General features: G+C 39.4%; 1 protein-coding gene across 7 annotated transcripts in view; it reads right to left on the bottom strand.

Moving 5' to 3' along the window:
• Positions 1-757: 757 nt before the first annotated feature.
• The window catches only part of ERCC5 (ERCC excision repair 5, endonuclease), a 33,892-nt gene continuing 10,379 nt past the window's right edge, over positions 758-24,270 (bottom strand). For 3 of the 7 annotated variants that reach the window (XM_072782431.1, XM_072782428.1, XM_072782429.1), the window contains 12 exons: positions 24,045-24,105; positions 23,290-23,549; positions 21,493-21,636; positions 18,728-18,935; positions 16,917-17,993; positions 13,884-14,128; positions 10,759-10,878; positions 10,362-10,575; positions 9,230-9,374; positions 5,004-5,204; positions 3,409-3,493; positions 758-1,443 (listed from right to left, as the gene is read on the bottom strand). In XM_072782431.1, coding sequence (XP_072638532.1) covers positions 853-1,443; positions 3,409-3,493; positions 5,004-5,204; positions 9,230-9,374; positions 10,362-10,575; positions 10,759-10,878; positions 13,884-14,128; positions 16,917-17,993; positions 18,728-18,935; positions 21,493-21,636; positions 23,290-23,549; positions 24,045-24,081 — 3,327 coding nt within the window. In that variant the 5' untranslated portion in view covers positions 24,082-24,105 and the 3' untranslated portion in view covers positions 758-852. The remainder of the gene's footprint in view (positions 1,444-3,408; positions 3,494-5,003; positions 5,205-9,229; positions 9,375-10,361; positions 10,576-10,758; positions 10,879-13,883; positions 14,129-16,916; positions 17,994-18,727; positions 18,936-21,492; positions 21,637-23,289; positions 23,550-24,044; positions 24,106-24,270) is intronic. The other 4 variants (XM_072782425.1, XM_072782427.1, XM_072782426.1 and 1 more) reach the window with 2 other exon arrangements.

A 24,270-nucleotide genomic window follows, 5' to 3' on the forward strand; every position in this document is an offset into this window, starting at 1 on the left:
AAGGTAATTGGCAATACTCTCCTCAGACTGATGTAACTGTAGGCAATCAGAACTTTGGGAGTCGCTGTGGGGTAAGCAGCGGCCAGAGCAATAATAAACTAACCTAGGCTAAGCCACTCAGAAGGACCATTTCTGTCAATAATGACCATCCTCCGAAAGCCTCTCCTAACAGTGGCCCACCTACACCAGTCCAGCCATGGCCCTGAGCCTCCACAGCCATTCAGGCAGAAGTCAGCTCAACACAACCCAAGTATTTTAAAAGGCAAATATTCTGGAACAGAGATTCCTGTATTTGGTTAATACTCAAGGGGGGTATCATGTACCCCATTTAGGTTCCCTAATTATCTCACTATAACTACAGCAAACATACTCTTCAAAGTGTGTTGCAGCAGTGAGGTTCCCTCCTGCTATTCTTTTAAGTGGACCCCCAGGAAAAATGGGACGCAGCAGGGGGCAGGACTTCATGTAGTTGTGGGAAACGGTCACTGTTATGGAATAAGAAATAAGGGTGTATTTCTTCTCGTCTGGGTCAGAAAGCCAGAGGGAATGCAGATTGACAGTGACTACTGATAATAGAAACACTTCCTTTTTGTTAATGCTGTCAGAAAGCATCAGATGTTGTAGGATAATAGAAACATGAGCAAAGACTGACTACAAGGAAATATTCAATGACATGTAAATGCTAGTAAGATGTAACATGTCGGAAAAATAAATGTCCAGTTTTGCATCCATATTTTTAAAAACCACACAATACAAAAAGTGTGCAAATACTTTTAATTGTATTATTTCCTCACAACAAATTCATTACAAAATGTTAGTTGTACCTGATGATGGGGAACACATGGACTTAAATTAGCTTTTTCTCTTTTTTCCTCTTATACCTCTCAGTTTCCCCTTTCTCTTCCCAAACACAGATCTGGCAGTCACCAGCACTGGCACTGGCCCCCCACCATCATCGTCACTGGAGCTGCTGGTGGTTGCACCTTGGTCCCTGGCAGGAGCAGGCGTCACTGCACTCTGCAAACCTGGGTGGCTGGCAGGTGACTCCAGGGCTGCTCCCCTGCAGTGCATGTTCACTGAAGACCCACACTCCGTGTCCTCGCCTGAAGAGGTCCCAGATGATGGCGAGAGGCAGGCCCCCACAAAAAACCCACCACATCTTCTCTCTTGCTTGGAATCTGAAAGCCTCTTTTTTTTCGGGCTTGATGACTCTTTCCATTTATTTACGATGCTTCTCTTCTGGGTTTTTCCTTTTGCCTTATCAGGGAACTCAAAATCATTCTCCATGGCAACAGACACTGCTTCTATTTCGCTGGCTGCTGCTTCTCGCTCTTTTCTCAGCATACATGTCACAGCTCTGTTAAGTCTCTGGCTCCTAATACCCTTAGCATCTTGTCTCTCCTGTTGAGCTAATCTAAAGAAAGAATCAATTCGGAGCTGCGTCTAAAAATGAAATGAAATAATAATAAAAAAAAAAAAATCAGGCGAGTCAGTCAACTTTCTGAAGCAAACCAAAGAGCTTCACCCTGGTCACTAGCTTTGGAGGACTCTTTCAGAGAATGTGAATTCCTTACCTCTCAAAAGCCAAATCTCTCCCACAGGATTTACGGCAGCAAAATTTTATTTTCTAGATCACACTTGAAGCAATATTGCATTACCTCTATCTGAGCCCTCTGTCCACAGCTAACTAAGTAGCCCCTTCCCAGGTACTCAAAGACAGTCGTGTGTTTTTCAGTAGCCAAAGATGCCATCTTCTTTTGGAATAGCACAGCCTCAGGAGTCTGTTTCTAAATTCCACTCTTCCCTTCTCTTAAAAACATCGTCATCATGCAGTATGTTGAGGAGGCAACCACATAGTAGTACATACTGGGGACCATGGGAAATGGTCATGCCCTTTGTTTAGGAATCCAATTTTAGGAAGACATTATTAAAATAATAGTTACATGTGGGAGAAGTTTTATGCCTAATGTTGATCACAGCATTATTTATGAAAACCTGATAATCAAGGGTCCACTAAGTGAACTGAACCAATAAGTGAAATTTCTTTGAGGCAATGTCATCTGGTCATTTGAAATGACAAAAACCATGCAATATACAGAAAAAAAGTCTTTGGTTAATAAGTATGGGGGGGGTTAGAAATATCAAATTGTATTTATGTATGATAACAAATATATGTGAGAAGCGAGGGGTGGGGAATAAAAGAAAATAAACCTAAATGTTAATATTTGTGTGAGAAAAAATAAATAATGGATCATTTCAATTCACTTTTTTTCATTTTCTAATTTTGGGGAAATAAATTTATATTAACTTCTTTTTTTATATATATATTAACTTCTATAATGTAAAGGAAGAAACATATTCCAACAAAATTTATCTGAAATTAAGGAGTAGTTAGTCACAAAGCCAATAAGCTTTCCTTGCCTTTGGCATAAATGTCTGCATTATAGAAAGTCATCAATTAAGCAACAAGAGACTTTCTTCAGAAGGCCGTCTTTTTTCAGAAAGGCTGTCCAGGGCAGCCTGGGTGGTCAGAGATTTAGCGCTGCCTTCAGTCTAGGGCATGATCCTGGAGACCCAGGATCGAGTCCCACATCAGGCTCCCTGCATGAAGCCTGCTTCTCCCTCTACCTATGTCTCTGCCTCTCTCTCTCTCTCTTTGTGTGTGTGTCTCTCATGAGTAAATAAATAAAATCTTAAAAAAAAAAAAAAAAGAAAAGGCCGTCCAGCTCAGTTTTTTCAAAATTAAACAAACCTAATGACAATAGGTTTAAATATAGGTATCCTATAGAATATGGTCTCATTTCTACTAAGTGGTTAACCTGTACATATATTTTGGAGGCTGTTCCTGGGGCAGGAACAGTTTTTCTGCATGGGTAGAAACATACAGATAAAGCAAGACATGATTACCTACCCACCCACAGAACTGAGGGCCATACAAAGGCCTCATCTCTCCCCAAAAAATCTCTCCTGCCAATGTGCCACAATGATGATGATTCATGTATAGAACAAGAACATTCGTACTTGGATAGAATTTAATGATCAGGACTGCTTTGGACTAAATACTTCCTAGACTTTTTTTGAAATGCAAATAGCTCTGAAAAAGTAAAATAGTCAACTGTAAACACCTCAGTGAGCAATCCATTATTAGTCTGGTTTTTTCAAAGTCAAAACGAACACTCACAGACCCCAAAGTCCAGCCGTAAGAGTGAAATTGAGAAATGAAGATAAGGTGCAGTTTCCCCTTTTTCTGTTTTCCTCCATTCCCTTATCTAAAGTGTAAAAATTTTTAAATGTATGTTATGAGCCCTAAAATAAAAGAGTAACCAACCGGTCTTTAAGAGCTGACACTGACAGCTTTTCTACATTCACTCCTTACCCTGAACTTGGGGAAAGAGCTGCCATGATTACCTGCTGGGCGTTCAGTTGCTTCAATACTGGAAACAGAGACTCATCTGTCTTCGTCCTGTTCCAGCCAAAATAACGCTGACAAAATATGCAGGCAGTTAAGGCTTCTTCATGTTTTTAAAGATATTTAAACAAGTGATAAATAAAACGTTGCAAAGAACTCACCCATAATTTCATTCCCTGTATCTCTAAAGATTTTCATATTTATAAAGAATAAAGTAGTAAGAGAACAGAATGACAAAACAATTACTGCAACATAATCACATGGCCCTGTCTCCTGTTCAGTGTCCTCTAAGATAAAACATATCCAACTCTCATTTTAGGATATAGAGGCTCATTACTAGGAAAAAAGGTTAACCTAAAACAAAAACAGGTTTACAGATATCATACATATTTCTTTGATAGTTAGGCTAATACTACAGCAAACATTTAATTATCTATCCAAATAGTTATCTAAATATGCAGAAAGGAACATATAAATAAGAATAAAGAACAAAACTAATACTCTTTTCTATTCTTTCAGGATGAATAATTATATGGTTGTATCTATGAATGCTCATCACTACCTATTTCAAATAAAATCCTCTTTAGGGATCCCTGGGTGGCGCAGCGGTTTGGCACCTGCCTTTGGTCCAGGGCGCAATCCTGGAGACCCGGGATCGAATCCCACGTTGGGCTCCCGGTGCATGGAGCCTGTTTCTCCCTCTGCCTGTGTCTCTGCCTCTCTCTCTCTCTGTGTGTGACTATCATAAATAAAAATAAAAATTTAAAAAAAAAAAAGATCCTCTTTAAAGGAATTATTTATAATAGCTAAAACAGGGATCCCTGGGTGGCGCAGTGGTTTAGCGCCTGCCTTTGGACCAGGGTGTGATCCTGGAGACCCAGGATCGAATCCCACGTCAGGCTCCTGGCATGGAGCCTGCTTCTCCCTCTGCCTATGTCTCTGCCTCTCTCTCTCTCTCTGTGTGACTATCATAAAAAAAAAAAAAAAAAAAATAGCTAAAACATGGAAGCAACCCAAGTATCCATCAACAGATGAACAGATAAGCAAAATATAGCATATCCACACAATGGAATATTATTCAGCCTTAAAGAGGAAGGACATTCTGACCTATACTTTGGCAGGGACGAGCCTTGAGGACTTAGTGCTCAGTGAAATAAGCCAGATACAAAAGGACCAATACTGAATGATTCCACTCATAGGAGGCACTCACTAGTCAAAACCATGGAGACAGGAGGTAGACTTGTGGTTGCTAGGGGCCAAGGGGAGGGAAAGGGATAGGAGGGGGAGTTGTTAATGGATCTCAAGCTTCAACTCTTTTCAGATGAAAAGAACGGGGATGGATTTGGTGACTAGTGATTGTTGCACAACAATGTGAATGTATTTAATGCCACCGAATGGTATGCTTAAAATGTTAAGATGACAAATTCTGTTACTTTACCACCCCCAAAAAACAACCTATGGGGAAAGAAAAAGGAACATCTTAGATAAACAGAGTATGAAGAAAAAGCTGATCCAAGTTGATGTTCCCTACGACTCAAAAGAAAACACATATTTGGCTCAGTACTCCTTTATGTTTTAAGGAGTAAAAGGATACTCTCTAATTTTGTCCAGATCTGGTTTCCCCCACAGAAACGATCCCCTGGAATCATCCACCACAGGTTTGAGGTAAGCATCCGCAACAGCTGGATTGGGAAAGCCAGGTGTGAGCTGCAGCTTGCGTAATTTTTTTTTCACTTTGGTATCATAAGGGTTAGGTCTTATCTTCTTATTTTTTTGAGCTTCATGCCACCACTCTCTATAAGGGAAAGGAGAGAAGGCTTCATGATGTATAGTGGATGCACCACAGATAAAGGTAAATGTAAACTCAAGTGCCAGAACAAATCCTATGACCCACAGAGTAACCAGAGCAAACACAGACTACAAGCTCACTCTGCCCCTGGCACTGTGTCAGCTGTTGTACATGCCCGATCATCACCTGAGCACAGTCCCACCACCATCCTTACCTCACAAAGGACGAAACTGACCACAAGCAGAAGTCACTACCTGCTCAAGATTCCACGGCTGGGACTAATGCAGTCAGACCCTGAGAATCACCCTCCAGATCTCACAACTTCTCCGGGGCTCTTCCTCAGCAGGAAAATGAAGTAATATATCTGTATCATTTACCTCAAATCAACTACAATAGACCCAAGAATATTTAACAGTATGTAAAAATACCAAGAACGTGTTACATCTTAAAAAGGCAGAACACGACTCTACATCAGGTATAACCTCAATTTTGGAGAAAATGCATATATGTGAAGAAAAAAAATTAAACAAGGCAATTTAAAATAATAAAAGCAATGATCGCTATTATTTCACTGTATCAGGCAATGTTTTAAGCAAGGATACAGCTGTTCGTTTTCTTCTTTGTATTTTATTCCTTTTTCAGTTTTCCCATTGTGAGCATAAATTACTCTGGCAAGTTAAAGACAGCTAGCCACACATTCTTTGATTCTCCTCCCAATCCAGAAGTGGCATCCATGTCCCCTTCCCTTGAGCCAGATGAGCTCTATGACCGAGGAAGTGACACTGTGCCAGGTCTTCCGAGACTGTCGTCCATATCCTGACCCTTGGAATATCTACCTCAGAAGCAGCTGACATGGTCTGAGGAAGCTCCAGCTGGTGAAGAGGTCCAGATGGAGGGGGTCTGAGGCCCCGGCCCACTGTTTTGGCTGAGTTCCTGGCTGACAGTCAGCATCATTGGCCAGAAACATGGCTCTATCACCAGTGGATCCTCTAGCCCCACTGAGCCAACCCCCAACACACACAGAATCTGGCAAGACCTGCCCCTGCAGCCTCACCAAACTGCAGGTTCATGGCAAAATCAATGACCATTGCTGTTTGAAGCCACTGAGGTTTAAAGTATTTTATAATGCCACAGAGATAACCAGAAAAATGTACACAATTAGGAAGAATAAATGGCATAAAGTTAAAAACAAAGAAAACCCTCACCAATCTACGCATTCAATGAAACGTTACAAAAAACAAAACCCTCTATCTCATGTTCCACTGCTTCACATACTTACTGGTATTAGAAAACGGACTCAGAGCTGTTCTCAGCCAGTCTCACTTCAACGCAGGAGTGCCACCTAGCAGTACAAAAGTCTAACTGCAGTCTTCACTGCAGGATCAAAAGGCAAAAAGTAAGATCTATCCTCTTCACCTTTACAATACTGTTTCCAAAAGTGCGCTAAGAGAATACCTATAGTTCTTGCCTACTCTCTTTAGAATTTTCATCTTTGAGATAAGTTAGTAATCACGATTGTTCGCTACGTGGGTCAGCACAACATGTGGAGCACTCATGACACGGAAGAAATCCCCTCCTTAAAGCAGGAGTGCCCAGCACTACCATCAAGATGAAAGATAGCCTCTGTGAATCAGCAGAGCTGTGGGGGGACACAAAACAGGGGGTGGAAAAAATAAAAAATAAAAAATAAAAAATAAAAATAAATAAATAAATAAAATAAATAAAGGGGGTGGGAGTGACTGTGATAAGAGAGAAGGATTTGTGCCCTGGCCAGCAATCTCTGGGCATTTGTACCTAGTGCTTTCAGATCCCATTTTCCCCCCGGACAACCCAAAATGTTCCGTGAAAGCGCCCCTAATTTAAATGTTGGTAGCTAATTCAGAATGAAGGCTCCATAGAAGAGCACAGCATGTGGACCTTAACCAAACACAGCTGGGCTGAATACAGTGGGCAGGCCCCGAATAGCTCCACCAGAAGGGGTGACAAGCTGGGGTCTGCTCAGCAGAAGGAAAAGCAGAAAAGAAAGCAAGGCGACATTCTCAATCTTTCTGCTCTTCCACCTCTTCCTGCTCTCTAACTCTGCATCTACCTTAAATGTTCCTGAGCCAGGTCCAGCTCAACTGCTCCTCTCTGCCACTGACCAGCCAGACAACCAGAGCAGAAATGGCTAAAGCGGACTCTAAAAACGTAAACCACTCAACTAACAACAAATGAGCAAAAACTGTTGAAAGAAAAGAAATATGGCATAAGCAGGCATTTACTATACCAGAAGTTCAAATTTTCAACAAATAAAAAAATTTAGGACATCAGATTGAAAAGCTAAACATCATTTTTACTTATCCTGAAATAATCCATTAAGAACCGAAAGATATGTCTATGAAGACACTCAAATCATGTTTGTTTAGACTTTAAAAAGATAGGAACAATAGGCATATGATTAATCAATCATGATCTATCAAAAGACTACAATGGAGTCATTAAAAACTTTATTCATCTATACATTGTTGATAGTATGCCTGTTCTATCACCAAATGAGTTACAGGTAACATAAAAGTATATGGTATCATCCCATTCCTATAAAAAGAAACAATACACACTTGTATGAGTACACATGTATACATAGGTTTGTATATATATAATGTGTGAGTATACATGCATAGAAAAGTCTAAAATTATATAAACCAAAGTGTTAACTGTAACCATCTTTTAAATTCATATTTCATAATTTTTCTATTATTTGTATAATAGAGTTATTTGTAGTTTTTCAAGTTATTTCTGTACCATGACCTACGACCTATCTCATAATTTACTTCCAGTATATTTTCTCCTTAATAAAATGAAAATCATGACAAGACAGAGAGAGAAAGCATACATTGGTACATGTGCTATGGCTGGAGAACAGCAAACATTAAAACCACTTCTGCATTTAAGTTTTAATTCCAATCACTGATTCTTTAGAACACCTGAGAATTTTTCAGACAGAGAAGATACAATTGGAAGAACTCCAAAGAATCATTAAATCAGCTATCACCAAATAGTACCTTATGACAAGCTGGTGGTTAGAAAATGCCATTACAACTTCTAGAATAGACTAAAACCCACGGAACTGTGAAATTTAAGGTATATGGCTTACTTTCCAATGTTGGAAATGCCATCAAGGACCAACCTTAAGAAAGAACTCTTTCACAGACATCCTCCTAAACACCACCATCCCAGAACCTCCATAATTTTAAAGTGTAGCCCAAGGGTGGCACAACAGTAGGTTCTGGTAGAATGCAGCACCACCACTGAACACAGTGGGGTACACAGAGCAAGCAACAGGACAACAGGGCTCGGGGTAAAGTTCTTAGTACTACTGTATTTCCATGCCCCCTCTGGCCCCCTCTTTCAGGACACTTGACACATGGAGGTACAGGGATGTGTTTGCTTCTGTCTCCCCAACAGTGTGGAGCTCCTTGAGAGCGCAGCCTATAGCTTAGTCAACTTTCCTACCCGAGCCTAGCGAGTGTCTGACACATAGCAGCTACTCAATAAGTATGTGAATGAATGAAATAGGGATTTCTACTTGCCTGTGAAATCCCTCAGGCCTGGCTATGTAACCTTAAACCAAGATAAGCCTTGTGTCTCTTTAAAAATCATCTCTGCTTTCACTTAAGTCTAGAAAAGGGAAAACAAATTTGGTAACCCAATCAGTTCCAGTGATTTGTGGCAGTTCATGATGTAAATAATAGTTCTATTTGTTAAATTGGATATTTTTTTAGAGATTTATTTATTTGAGAGAAAGCGAGAGAGAGTGCAAGAGAATGCACGTGTGTGTGCAGGGAGGGGAGAAGCAAAGGGAGAAAAGAATCTCAAGCAAACTCCATGCCAAGCACAGAACACGGAGCCCAATGTGGGCTTGATCCCACAATCTGGAAACCATGCCTAAGCTAAAACCAAGAGTCGGACACTTAACCAACTGCGCCATTCAGGTGCTCTAAATTGGATATTTACATAAACATTTGAATTAAAGAAATTAAGAAAGAACTTACGAGAATTTTAGGAGAGGTTCCAGGCCATGTCCAGGGAATTCATTCAGAATTTCCATGGCTGTAACACAACCAACAGTTGGTATTCCTTCTGTATAATCACTTCCAAGCAAATAGGCCAAATTTATTAATTTGTTCCGGTCTAATCCTATAAAAGTAAAAATCATTTAATATCTTTATAATTTTTATTACAACACACCAAACAAGATTCTGCCTCTGGGCCTCTGCAGTCTCTAGGCCCTTTTTCCAACATGCTCATCCCTAAGGTATGTACAACACTACCTCTTTTTAGGCCCTAGCCCAAAAAGTTACCTATTAATAAAGCCTTTCCTGACCACAACTCTATATACAATAGCACATGCACTTCCTGTGACTGTAGGTCACCCTATTGTCTTCTACAGCTTTATTTTTCTACATGGTAATTATGTCAAATTATGACTTATGTTTATTTTCTGTTTCTCCTCCTAGCCTTGTATTCTCCACTGTTTCCCCCACTGCCATGAACAAGAGCTGGCATACAGGAATTACTTGATATATATTTGTTAGATGAATGGGAAAGTGAAGAATCACTGCCAGAAGCACCAGCACGGGGTCATGAAGTTAATGACTCCAGCAGGAGTGACTCCACCTGCCTCCCCTCTCTACCACGTCTGGTTTACTTCAGAGATCTCCGGGAACCAGTCAAAATCTAAACCGGTCAGGTAGTTGAAACTGCAGAAAATGCCTAAACATGACTAGGGTTTTAATTTATTTTTTTTTTAAGATTTATTTATTTATTTATTCATGATAGACATATATATACAGAGAGAGAGAGGCAGAGACACAGGAGGAGGGAGAAGAAGGCTCCATGCTGGGAGCCCAACGTGGGACTCGATCCCGGGACTCGAGGATCGTGCCCTGGGCCAAAGGCAGATGCTAAACCGCTGAGCCACCCAGGGATCCCCGGGTTTTAATTTCTTAATTCTAATTTAAAAATCCTATTCCTCTATAGAAGCAAATGATCACTTATATGGAAACTTGTGTAGACCTACCTTTTCTAATTAATAACATCAAATTAGTTCCTTGGAAAGGAAAAAATTCATAATACAATTTCTAAAGGTAAATCTCAAAAAATAATCATACTCTGAAGTCTTACCAAGTTGGTTGTGAAAGTCCACGTACTGGTAATATTCTACAAACTTGTTTTTATTAAAAAAGTTTTTATAGACATGCCGTGCTCCAAACAGCCAAATATCACTATCATCAGTGATTGTCCCAGAAGTTTGATCAGTCAGGTCCAGGATGGCACACTGAGCCTCTGCTTCCATGGGAGCCTCGATGTAGGGAATGCCAAAGAGGCGAAGAAGTTCCTAGAGAGTCAGAGACATGCCATGACCCCTGTGAAATGCAGGACCTGGCCTTGACCAGAGATGGGAGCAGTGCATACACATTTTATTTAAGGCATTCCCTCGGGGAATTCAATTAAGTGACAAGAGCAGTAGGTATTGCTAAAGGAGACCCAGTAGGTATTGCTAAAGGTATTGTACACCCACCTGGCTTTCTAGGAACATCTGCCCCGTCACAGTAGCAGCCGTTCTTTCTTGCTGCTGCTGTTGCGCTTTCAATGAATGCTGCTGTGCTAACAGGTCGTTCTCCAGAGTCTCCAGTTCCTCCTACAAAATAATTTCATCTGTAGATAATTATATTAATGATCCAATTAAGCTCATTTGTTACAAAAAGCCTGCATTTCATCTGACTAAATTACCAAGCAAGCTTTCCCACTTGGATTTCTGAGGAAGTCTGTGATATCTTTAGAGTTTCCTCACTAACTCACACAGATGTGGAGACCATCTCCAGACAGCAACCTACTCGAAAGAGGAGCCATCAGCAAGAACACAATGCATGCAAACAGAAATTGCATGAAGAGAAACTGGAGGGGGCGCCAGGCTGGCTTATTCAGTACAGCACACAACTCTTGATCTCAGGGCTGTGGCTTTAAGCCCCACATTGGATGTAGAGATTACTGAAAAATAAATCTTCAAAAAAAAAAAAAAGGAAGAAAACTATGGTATACATATATACAATGAAAATACTATTCAGCCATTAAAAAAAATGAAATCTAGCCTTTTGTGACAACATGGATGGACCTCAAGGGCATTGTGCTAATAAAAAAAAAGTCAGAGAAAGACAAATACCATATGATCACTCCTATAGGTAGAATCTAAAAAAAACCTTTTAATTAAAAATTTTAAGAAGTTTGTCGATACAAAGCATAAACTGGTGGTTGCTGGAGAGGGGGAGATGATGGATAAATTGTTAAGTTTTGGGTTTAAACAAATTGAATTTAAAAAACACAGAGTGAGGGGCATCTGGGTGGCTCAGTCAGTTAAAAGTCTGCCTTCAGCTCAGGTCGTGATCCTGGGGTCCTGGAATCAAGCCTCATCTGGGGCTCCCTGCTCAGCCAGGGGCCTGCTTCTCCCTCTCCCTCTGCCCCTCCCCTTGCTCAATCTCAATCTCTCTCTCTCTCTCTCTCTCTCTCTCAAATAAATAAAATCTTAAACAAAAAAGAAAAAAAGAAAAACAGAGTGAGATACCACTTCCCACCCACTAGGGCGACTGTAATCAAAAGGACAGATGTTAGTAAGTAGAATGTGGAAAAAATGGAACCCTCATACACGGTTAGTGGAAATGGTGCAGACTTTGGAAAACAGTTTGACAGGTCCTCAAAAAGGTTAACATAGCTACCCTGTGACCCAGCAGTTCTATTCCTAAGTGTACACCAAAGAGAAATAAAAACCTAGGTCCCCACAAAAACTTGTACATGAACGTTAAAAGCAGCATTATTCATAATAGCCAAAAAGTATCAACAGCCCAAATGTCCATCAAATGATGAATAAAATGTGGTACACATCCGTACAATGGAATACCATTTGGCAATAAAAAGAAATAATTACTCACACATGCTATAACATGGATAGGCCTCGAAAACATTCTGCTAAGTGAAAGGAGCCAGAAACAAAAGGCCACAAGCTATAGGATCCCATTTATATGTCAAGAAAGGACAAGTCCATAAAGTAGATGAGCGGTCCCAGATGGAGAAGGGACAGGAAGGGACTGCTAATGGGTACAGGGCTTCTTTTTGGGGTGGTGAAAATGTTCTAAAATTGTGATGATTGTATAATTCTGTGAATTATACTAAAAGCTACAAACTATGAGAAATAAAATGTCAATTATTATAACCTCAAAAATATGAAATACTTGGAGATAAATCTGAAAAAAGGATATGCAAGATCTGTACACTGAAAACTGCAAAACATTGCTGAAAAAAATTTAAAAGACCTGAATAAATCAAGATATATCCTATGTTCACAGATCAGAAAATAGTGTTGCTAAGATGTTAATTCTCTCCATATTGATCAGTATATTCAATGCAATTTCATTCAAACTGTAGGCATTTTTCACACATATTGAGAAGCTAATTCTAAAATTCATTTGGAAATGCACAAACAACTTTGAAAAAAACAAAGTTGGAAGACAGATTCGCATTGCCTCATTTCAGAGTTACTGTAAAACGACAATTTGTGATGTGTTTTGAGTTAATTTTGTTATATCATACGAGACACCAAAGTTGGTTTTTTTCTAGCACTCTCCTTTCTCCATCCAACTGCCTCTGTAGCATTGCTGAAAATTTGTTCTCCATATAAGCGTGGATCCAGTTCTGTACTTTCTAATATGGTGTATTGATCTATTTGTCTCTTTGCCAAGAGCAAACTGTTCATTACCATTGTTTGGTTCTGTTGTAGAACTCTATTTTGTTCTACTGATCTATGTATCTATCCCTTGGCCAATATCATACTCTCCTGATTACTGTGGCTTTATGGTAAATCTTGATATCAGGTAGTGTGTAAGTCCTCCAAATTTTTTTTTTTCAAAATTGTTTTGATTATTCTAGTTTCTTTGCTTTTCCATGTAAACTTTAGAATCAGCTTGTTAACATCCATCACTGGGTTTTTACTAGAATTCCATTAATCTATGGATCAGCTTCAGAAGAAATATCTTAATAATACTGGGTCTTCCCATCCAAAACCACATCTATTTAGGTTTTCCCTGATTTCTATTATCAGTGTAGTTTTGAAATACAGATCTCTCACATATGTTGAAAGCTTTATATGTATTTTATGTTTTTAGGTATTACAAGCTGATTCTAAAATGTGGTCCTTGCTGTGGACTGAATTGTGTTCCCTCAAAATTCATATGTTAAAGCCCTAAGCCCAAATATGATTGCATCTGGAGATAGTTCATTAGGAGATAATTAAGGTTCAAAGAAGTCGTAAGAGTGGGGCCCTAATCTGATAGGACTGTAGCCTTATAAAAGAAAGATATCTCCTTCCCTCCCTTCCTACCCTCTCCCCTTCCCCCAACCCCCTCCCCCTACCACATGAGGATGTGGCAAGAAGGCATCCATCTGCAAGCCAGAGAGCTCTCACTAGGAACCAAATTAGCCTGTGCCTTGATCTTAGATTTCCCAATCCCTAGAACTATGAAAAAATAGTTACTTAAGAAGAAAAAAGCATGCAAATAGCTAATAAACGTTGATCCAGTAACTTCTTAAAGTTCAAAAGCAATTTAACTTGGCTCTTTCTTAGCAGTAAGTGAAAACTCAATGTCATATTATTACCAAATTAATATCTTGCCATTCATTGAGTGAATTGTCTGCATCTTTTCCAGCTTCTTCATGTGGCTCACTATCCAAAGCCTCACTTCCAGAGTTCTGTTTTAGGAGGCCCTCAGAGTCGTCCATGGCGTCTTCCTTCTCAGCTCCTATCAGTTCTTCACTTTGTCCAGAAGGAGATTTGGAAGCTTCGTGTAACTCTGCTGGAACTTCATAATTACTAGTTATACTCTGTACTTCGATGAAACTTCCTATACCAAAACAAAAAGGTCCCTTTATTTACAGGTAAAACTTAAAATTATCCTGAGATCATCAAAAGCATTCCCAATGTATAGTGAAAAATGTTTTACCCTGAAAAGACTTGGATTTACTAGAAAACATGTAAGGGTAGCATATTACTATTAAATAAATTTAATAACAAATGCCTGTAACTTCAAAATAAGCCTTTTCCATTAGATAAACACACTGCTTTTAAAATGAGGAAAAGATTTGCATATAAGCTTTATACAAATATGCTAAGTTAACTAATATTGTTTCAGAGTTCAAAAAGGAGAGGTATCAGAGGATGTAAACAATCATGTAGGTTGTTAAATATGTTGTCATGCTATTTCACTATGAACACAGCAAAGAATAAAGCTGCGACTTAGTGGAAAGAATCCCAAATAAGTACTCAGGAGAAACAGCCCTTCTCTTCCACCTTCCTTCCCTCTTCTCTTCTCTTGTGTCTTCTCCTTAAGGAAAAATGATTCCCTTCTTTTTCTTCAGGTGGAGGAGGCTGGATTTCAGGATGCAAACAGGACAGAGTGGACTGGAGATCCCAGAATGGGGGTTGGGGCCAAGGAGACATCAATGGGACCAGGAGTTGGATACAAATCAAGAGGGAATAAGTAATAAGTCAATATATTAAGGATAACAGAGTAAGGTTTCTCACTGTTAGAAAGAGAAACTGTAACAAAACTGGAGGCTAAAATGAAATCAGATGTTGGACTGGACTGCAGGTATCACTATGAACTTATAAATTTTTATATATGAAAATATGTATTTATTTGTAGAGAAATACAGATGGGTGTGTGTGCATGTTTGCATATGTATACCTAAATATACTTCCCTGCTCTGCCCTGAAAGGGCCTGAAGCAATGACACCCCAGTAACAGTGAATACACTCAGGATCCAGATCTTGGTTTCTAAACATCATGCTCTATTATAGGGAACTATGGTTCTCTGGTGAATTGGCTGAATCTAGGGACAGGGCAGGGCGAGTATAGGATAAATCTGTAATATCTTGATCAGAAAGTTAAAAAAAAAACCCTCAAAATATGCGGGGGAATTGTCCAAACTCACAGAAGCCAGCCTGAAGGGGGCCCCTACTGGCCAAAGCCAGGACAATTCCAACAATAAAGTATGATAGCATCATAAATCACTGAATAAAGTAGGAATTCTTGAGTCCACACTGATATAAAAACACAGTAAGTGAGGAAGAGGGGAAGATCTTCCTTATAAAAGGATGCAAAATGAAAAATACGTACAGAACGATGGAACTAGGAAACTGCCATTTGGCAACTATCGTAGTAATCATTTATTTAGGCAAAAGTTATCAATAAATGCTAAAATAAGTGGGCAAAGCCTTTTTCAGGAACAGCGTATTTACATAGCCTCAAAAATTCCTTTCCATTAGAGGCACCTGAGTGGCTCAGTAGTTGAGCATCTGCCTTCAGCTCAGGTCATGATCCCAGGGTCCTGGGATCAAATCCCACACTGGGCTCCCTGCGAGGAGCCTGCTTCTCCCTCTGCCTATGTCTCTGCCTCTGTCTCTGTATCACTCATGAAAAATAAATAAAACCTTTTTTAAAAATTCCTTTCCATAAAATACTAATTACAAAGAGGAAACAGTAACTTTAGAATGGGGAAGCTCAGCAGATACCAGGAAAAAAGTTAGCTTGTGTGTGTACAGTCAATTCTTGTAATTCACAGCAGTATGTTCTATATAGTCACTGTGAATAATGAATCCAGAATATGTCACTGTTCACAGAGTAAATATATTTATAATCACAAATCCTAAATCTTGGTAAACTCTATAATTTCTTTATCTTACAAAAGAGAAAATGAGGTTTTGGAGTGTAGAAACTTGCCTGAGGCTGACCCACTAACAGGTGCCAGAACTGGGATTCAAACCCCATCCAACTAGCTCACGCCAGAGCTCCTCGGTCTGCACTGCACTGCTCTCTCCCATGTTTACCTTCTGGTCACCTCTGTGAGACAGCTGAAACACTGACACCTTGTGCAACTGCAGCTGGGAGTGGTATGGCAATTCAAATTTCTAGACACTTTACTCAGGTCCATGAATGACCACAAAGATACTACTGCTGTGTATTGATTCTGGGGTTACAAATCAATGTTAATAAGTAGGCAATTTTGCAAATAAGAAATCTGTGAATGAGGATCGACCATATAGAAGTCTGTACAGATATAAATATATAGTAAGCATGTATATGTGTATAAATATATATAAAAAGACAGGGATAGAATAAAGCAAACATGGTAAAGTGCTAGTCATTCAGGTACTGGATGAAGGAACCAGAAAGTTTTGTAACATTCTTTTAAATGTATGAAGTTTAATTATTTCAGGGGCACCCGGGTGACTCGGTTAAGTATCTGTCTTTGGCTCAGGTCATGATCCTGGGGTCATGAGACTTAGCCCCACATCAGGGTTTTTCCCTCTCCCTTTGCTCCTCCCCCTGCTTATACTCTTTCTCATACAAATAAATAAAATCTTTAAAAGAAAATTTTGTAATTATTTCAAAACATAAAGTTAAAAGACTCACTTTTACCTTTTCCAACTAGGCTACTCCCTCCTTTAAAAAAAAAAAAAAAGAATCAGCTGTGTGTCCTTGGGAAAGCCGTTTCACCTTTCTGAGCTCCTAGTTCATTATCTGAACAAAGTGGTAACTAGTGGTAACAGACTAAACCACAGAATCTCTCTGTGGCTCCTGTAGAAGTGAAACCTACAGTTCAGTATCTCTGAAGCGCAAATGTACTTACCATCAGATTCACTTTCTTCAGAGTCCATTTCCATTGGCTCCATGGACTTAGGAACTGAAATTAAGTCCTGGTCTGCAGATTCCACTGTCTCATGTTCTTGGATGGTTTTCAGGCAATTCTCAGGCTCTTTACCATTAAAGGATACTGCATCTTCTAAGTTACTCATCGCCTCCAAAGGGACACTTTGTGTATTACTCGTTTCTTGCAAATGGAGAGTGCCAATTATTTCAGAATCACAATTTTTTTCACATTCTGTTTCATCATCACTTGAAAGAACAGAGGAATCATATTTGCTGCCCGATGGACAAAGCTCTTGTAGCTCAGGCTCTTTGGTGTATGTTTCATTCCTTGACACAGAACTTGAACTCATCCCAGGAGTTGGTTTCAGTTCTCTCCCACTCTGGAGTCCAGGTGCATCACTGGGCATCACCATTGTGCTTTCTGAAGGAACTGGGTCTTCTCTACCCTTAACAGTAAACTCATCGCTTTTCTGAAAGGCCTCACTCACCAAATGCATAAGTGACATTTCTTCTTTTAGAACACTTCCTGGACAGAAGACAGGATGTGACAAATGAGCTGGGTCTGCCAGCCTCTTGCCAGTGTCAGAGCTGGTTTCATGTGCAGAATTCATAAGGGGTAGATGGGGTCCTGTTGGCAAGAGCATTCCCTCTCCATCTCCCTCTTTAAGATCTTCAACAGTTTCTTCACAGCAACTGTTCTCAAGCAACTTTTTCACTCCTGACCCTCCTGTCTGCACATCATTTCCGGCATGTGCTTCCATGTCTTCATCATCGTCAAGAACTTTCTGAATAGCTAATACAGTAAGTGGTGACACAGGTGCATTCTTCGCATCAGATCGCTTTTGCTTCTCACTCTCCCACTCCTCTTCCGAGTCGCTTCCCAGCATGGCAGCCTGCATTGCCAGGGAAGTTCTTGGAGAAGGAGGGGTAGCAGCAGGTTCTTTCTCTGGCTTCAGTTCCTCACATGGAGATGACTTCACGTCAAAAGACCTGCTGTGCATTTCACTGGAAGAAGGCAGAGGCTTTGAATCCTCTGCAACTTTCTTAGATTGAATACCTTAAAAAAAATTAAAACTTTTCATTATGTAGTTTTACAGTGAGATAATATACTCCTAGTAAGATCAATAAAAGAATACTGGTTCCCATAAATGAAGTAATAAATTTTCATTTAAATAGCACTAAAAGAGGGACGCCTGGGTGGCTCAGTAGTTGAGCATCTGTCTTCAGCTCAGGGCATGATCCCAGGGTTCTAGGATCGAGTTCTGCATTGGACACCCTGCGGGGAACCTGCTTCTCCCTCTGCCTATGTCTCTGCCTCTCTGCATGAATAAATTAAAAATAAATAAATAGCAATAAGAGATAGGGTAATTGGGTGACAGGCATTAAGGAGGGCACGTGATGTGATGACCACTGGGTATTATACTATATGGTGGCAAACTGAATTTAAATTAAATTAAATTAAATTAAATTAAATTAAAAAACAGCACTAATAGTTAATTTGCTTTTTAATTTTAAAGTGGTTTGTACAGGGCCACTGAGTAATGTACAGAATTGTTGAATCATGATATTGTACACCTGAAACTAATATACACTATATGTGAATTATAGTGGGAGTAAATAAATAAATAAATTTTAAATACATAATAAAAAGAGTAGGTTAGTACAATAGTAGGTAATCCATTAAGGGCTACATATATTTATTATTACACAAGTATGGTGGTAGTTCCTAGAATTCAGAGACACAACATATTTTTGGTTTTTAACCATCAGGTAAATGATGCTACCCAATACCTCTTATCAAGATGTAATGCGACGTGTCTTCAGAGACCACTCTCCTTGACTCCACCTCCTTCAAAAAGCCCCCTTCATCTTCATATTGCCTTTGGATTTGTCCTGACTGTTGCTGATTCATTTCCTTTTGGACATTTTCTATGTGTTGATTTAGATAGTTTTTTTTAAGCAAGCCTTTGAGCTGATACTGTGAAAAGTCATTAGACTCCTAAAATAAAAATAAATAAAATTTTTTTTTGTATTAAAAACAGATATTATTCCATTTCCTTTCTTTTCCCCACCAGGAAACAAAGAGTAATTGATTTTTTCCACTGATGACATTTTCATATTTTTTTAAAAGATTTTATTTACTTATTTATTCATGAGAGACACAGAGAAAGAGAGAGAGAGGCAGAGACATAGGCAGAGGGAGAAGCAGGCTCCATGCAGGGAGCCCAATGTGGGACTCGATCCCAGGACTTCAGGATCACGCCGTGAGCCGAAGGCAGACGCTTAACCACTGAGCCACCCAGGCGTCTCATACATTTTCATATTTTAAAAGTAAAATCTGAATACTAGGAAAAAATTATAACTACCTTATTAAAAAATAATCTTTAAAACAAAAAGATTCAGGCAAAAGAAAAGAAATCATGGATACTGTTTATGATTTAATCATTTACTCAAAAAGTATTTATTGAGCACATAATGCATGCCAAGCACCATGACATTTTGATTACGGCTTAATAAATAGACAACCTTCTGGAATGCAGCTAAATATCCAAGTAAACTGGGGCCCCTGGGTGGCTCAGTCAGTTGAGCATCTAACTTTTGGTTTTGGCTCAGGTCATGATCTCATGAGATATGACATTTAGACAGGCTCTGTGCTTAGGGTTGGGGGGGGGGGGAGTCTGTTTGAGGATTATCTCCCTCTGCCCCCCTTTATTCATGCCCTCTTGTGTAGGTTCTATCTCTAATAAATAATTTATGATAATAAATAACATTATAAAGCATTTTCTGGAAGGCATTTTCTAGGAGGTTTTATACATATAATCCCATTTTATTTTCAGCCACCCCATGAGACCTGTGTCATTATCTCATCTACAAATGAAAAAGCGGAGACAAAACAAGTAGCCTCCCTAGAGTCATAGGATACTAAGGGGTAGATGTGAGATCAAAAACAGGTTGTCAACCCTACACTGCTTCTATTGCTATTATGTTAATACTTACTATTATTACTATTCTCAATAATGCATTTGCCCAATGTACAGATACAAAGGTCCAACCTGGATGACTCAGACCCTCCCTTCCCTATCAGAATTACAGATGTCATGGGCTGCTGAGCAACACTACCCCTCTACTCTACCATCTACTGATCCAGGCTCTGGATAACAAAATAACAATAGAACAAAAGGGAACAAATCATTAGGGACCATCTCCCTTCTTCCCATGCCTTACCACTGTTGTTTATATAACCCAAATTCTATTTTCTCAAAGGCCAGCCAGAGATCCTTTCACACTCAAGAAATAAAATGCTGATAAACAGACTAAGCCCGGATTTTTCTCCTAGAAATGAAAATAAATTTACTTCTGTCCTTTCCATATCATTTCTCCACACCTTAGTATTTTCCTGTGCTCACATTATTCATGGAAAAACAAAGGACTGATAGGGAAAGAAATAGGACCTGTCTGCCTTTTTCATATTTTTGGTATCAATTTAAGAGGTGTTCAAAAAGTTACGGAAAATAAACCACTACATCCATTCATTAGGAACTATGCTGCTGCCAAATGTATATTCTATCCTACAGTGAGTTAAACAATGATGTGAGAAATAATAGGTGGTAGCAGCAGAAAAGAAAACAAAACTCATTCACCCACTAAAAGCAGTAGTAATTAATGGTGTAGCTTGAGCAGGAGATAAGCTTGACCCCAACTCCACACACCACCTGCTCCAGGTTTCTGTGGCTGTGGAGCCATCAGCAGATGCTCCAAGTTGAAGAATTTACTACTGAATTCCCTATTATCATTGTCTAGAAAGAGGAAGAAGGAAGATGAAGGTCCAATTGCATTTCTAGGCCTGCAGCCAAAGAAGAGACACCTGGAATTTCAAGTTAGAACATACTTTTCCATTGTCATTCAGTTCTATATTACTATTAGTATTCTAGGGTTAAAATAAGTTATGAACTAACCTAAGAATTGAACCACCAAGCCTATGCTGAGCACTTAGTATGTGATAGATACTGACCTGGGTGCTGAAAATATAGAAGTGAGAAAAACAGGCACATTTGGATGCTAAAAACTATAGAGACATTACAGGGTGTTATGAGAACACAGAGCAGGAGAAAGACCTGCTGCTTTTATTTTATTTTTTTATAGACTTATTCATTTTAGAGAGAGCATGCACAAGCAAGGGGAGAGTGAGAGACAAAGAATCTCAGGAAGACCCATGCTAAGTGTGGAGCCGAATGCAGGGCTCAATCCCCCTGACCCTGAGATCATAACTAGAGCTGAAATCAAGAGTCAGAAGCTTAACCAGCTGAGTCACCCAGGTGTCCGTGGTCTTAAGTAGAGAGTCAAAAGACTTCTTTGAAGAAATATGTATAAGTCCAAACTTACAAATTATATAATGGATCAAATATATATTACAAATATTTTTGTGAATCTCTGAGACACAAATGCTGTTTACTGAACATAGATGTTATATAAGTAATGCTTATCAATTTGCTTTTCCTAATCAAAAATTTTGCTGAAGTTCTTAATTCTAAGCATTATGTTGTTGTGTATTTCACCTCTGGCATTGCTTCAAATAAGGTTCTTCTTCGCTTGGTAAATTCTTTCATATCAGTCAAGATTTCATGCTTTATTTCAAGAGGCAGGCTGCTAAAGTCTTCAGACTCAATATCTATGGCATGAGGATTATGAAAGAACTCTTCCTGTAAAGAGTAAAATGTAACTATGAAATTTACATTTCATTCACTTAATTCTATTTATCCTGATATTTATTGCACCTACTGTAGACATAGTTCTACGAAATCTACAACAGACTAAACACAGTTGTACATAACCTGCAACAAGTATCAGAGAATAGGTAGATTAGGGAATATATCCATTCACTCACTCAATTCACTAAGAAGAAAAAAATACTTACCAGACACTCCTTTTTTTTTTTTTTTTTAAATTTTTTATTTATTTATTTTTTTTATGATAGGCACACAGTGAGAGAGAGAGGCAGAGACACAGGCAGAGGGAGAAGCAGGCTCCAGGCACCGGGAGCCCGATGTGGGATTCGATCCCGGGTCTCCAGGATCGCGCCCTGGGCCAAAGGCAGGCGCTAAACCACTGCGCCACCCAGGGATCCTCTGGTTTCTCTTCAGATCGCATAAATCTTTCGCCCTTTTACCAGACACTCCTAATGTGCCAGGCACTGTTCTAGGTGCTAGGGTACTGGGCAGATCATGCCAGATAAGGTCCCTACTCTTAGGCATGGAGAAAGACATTTGATAACCAAACAAATAAATAAATGAACAAGAAAATAAAGCAGGTTAATCTGATACGAGAGTAGATTAGGAGAAGAGGAAGAGAGACAACATTTGTTAAAGAAGACCTCATTAAAAAATGACATGTGAGCAGGGACTTGAAAGACACCAACAAGACTGATCAATGACATCCCAGGCCGCAGGAATAGCAAGTACAAGGGCAGTAAGGCAGGGATTCAAAAGGCAGGCCTTTTGGATTTGAACAATATCTGTAACTCCCTTAATTAGATTAGCTTTGTTTTGTTCTTAACCTATAATCAAAAATGAAATGATAAGTGAGAAATTCAGACATCAAAAAGTAAAAAACTTTTCTAAATTTTAAATAATTACCAAAAATAATTTAAAACTCTTCATTCGTAAAGAAAATAAAATAATACAATTTGCTGTCTTATATGTAGGTATGTTGTATAGGTGTACGTGCAAGTCAGCCGGCACTTAGGCCAGTCAAGCTCAGAACACCCCGTGCTTTCCCCACACTAAGGGAGCACCTTTCTGTTCCCATCAGCCCTCCGAGGTAGGCATCGTTAGTATTTTTGTTTTACAAAAAAAAAAAAAGAAAGAAAAAAGAGAAGAGAAGAGAAGAGAAGAGAAGAGAAGAGAAGAGAAGAGAAGAGAAGAGAAAAGGAAAAAAAGAAAAGGGAAATAAAGCCTTGGAGAAGTTAAATTGTCTAAGAACACATAGCTAGGCACAGAACAGTCCGTACCTAAATGCACGTCTTTTTAATCACAATGTTCATGGTCTTCACCACGACTGCTGTCATTTGCTGTATTAATAATGCAGAAGTTGAGGCTTGTACCTCAAAAGTCTTATTACAGTACATTAATTTGTAAAAATGTCATTCATTAAAATATTTGAGGTGATGGTTTTAAAACATGACCACAGATTCTCGGACACTCTTTCATCTAATTCCTCTCCCCTTAAATAGGGGCTGGCCTCACTGACCAACTTCTCCCAGACAGAATGCACACAGGAGGGAGGCAGCACTACATCCGAAGCTGGCTAGGAAAGGCCGCAGCACTCTGCCAGCCACTTGTTCTTGGGATGCTTGCCTTTGGAACAAAGTGCCATGCTGTGAATGAGCCCAGGCCACACGGAGAAGCCACAGGCAGGTGTTTGGATGGGCAGCCAGCATCAACTGCCAGACACGTGAGTAAGGAAGCCCTGGAGGGGACTTCAGCCCCAGCTATGGACTGCCTGCATTTACACGGGATTACGTGCGGAGAGGACTGCCTTGCTGAGCTAAACAGCACCCGGAACGGCGAGAGGAGGGTGACAAACAACCGTTTTCGTGCCACCAAGCAACGGATACCTAGAACATAGGCACAGACATACATTCACATATATATGCATGCATGTATACCTAACATGTACACACACCCAAATACACACAGATACTCAACCATAAGGAGTGGGGTGGGAGAATGGGCTGATACATACCAAAATGTTACCTGAAGTCATTTATGGGTAGTACGTTTTCTCTATTTTTACACAAGTAGGTATTACTATGTATACTTATTGTTTGTTTAGTTGTTGGTTGTAAAAGAAAGATGGCTTATTTTGGATATCCATGTATGCATAATGGCAAATGCCATATAAATAGGCAAAACGTGTATGGGTGCCTGTGTATTTGTACAGACAAACACATGCATATACACATACACATATACACACACACAATAAAGAAGGCATCTATTTTTTTTTTTACCAGGAACTTCCATAAATTCATACTACCTCATTATTCATTTTCGTGTCATTCACTTCAAATAACAGAATATATTCTGAATTCAAAAATTACATTAAGTACCTGTAATGCTTGTTTTTGACTCATTCTTTCTTGCCATTCTCTTTCATCTTCTTCTTCTGAACTGAAAGTCAAGCATACATTTATCGTATCTATGATTTAATGATAACTTATAAAAATATTTCCTGAGCAAGGGGCCACTAGTTGTAGGAGCTACAATGGTACCTAAGATGGCATGATACGTGCTGTCATTGTTCCCACAGCCAGTCAGGAGGGGACACATGCCAGA

The sequence above is a fragment of the Canis lupus genome, chromosome 17 (assembly GCF_048164855.1).
Source record: "Canis lupus baileyi chromosome 17, mCanLup2.hap1, whole genome shotgun sequence".
In the NCBI taxonomy this organism is placed as follows: Eukaryota; Metazoa; Chordata; class Mammalia; order Carnivora; family Canidae; genus Canis; species Canis lupus.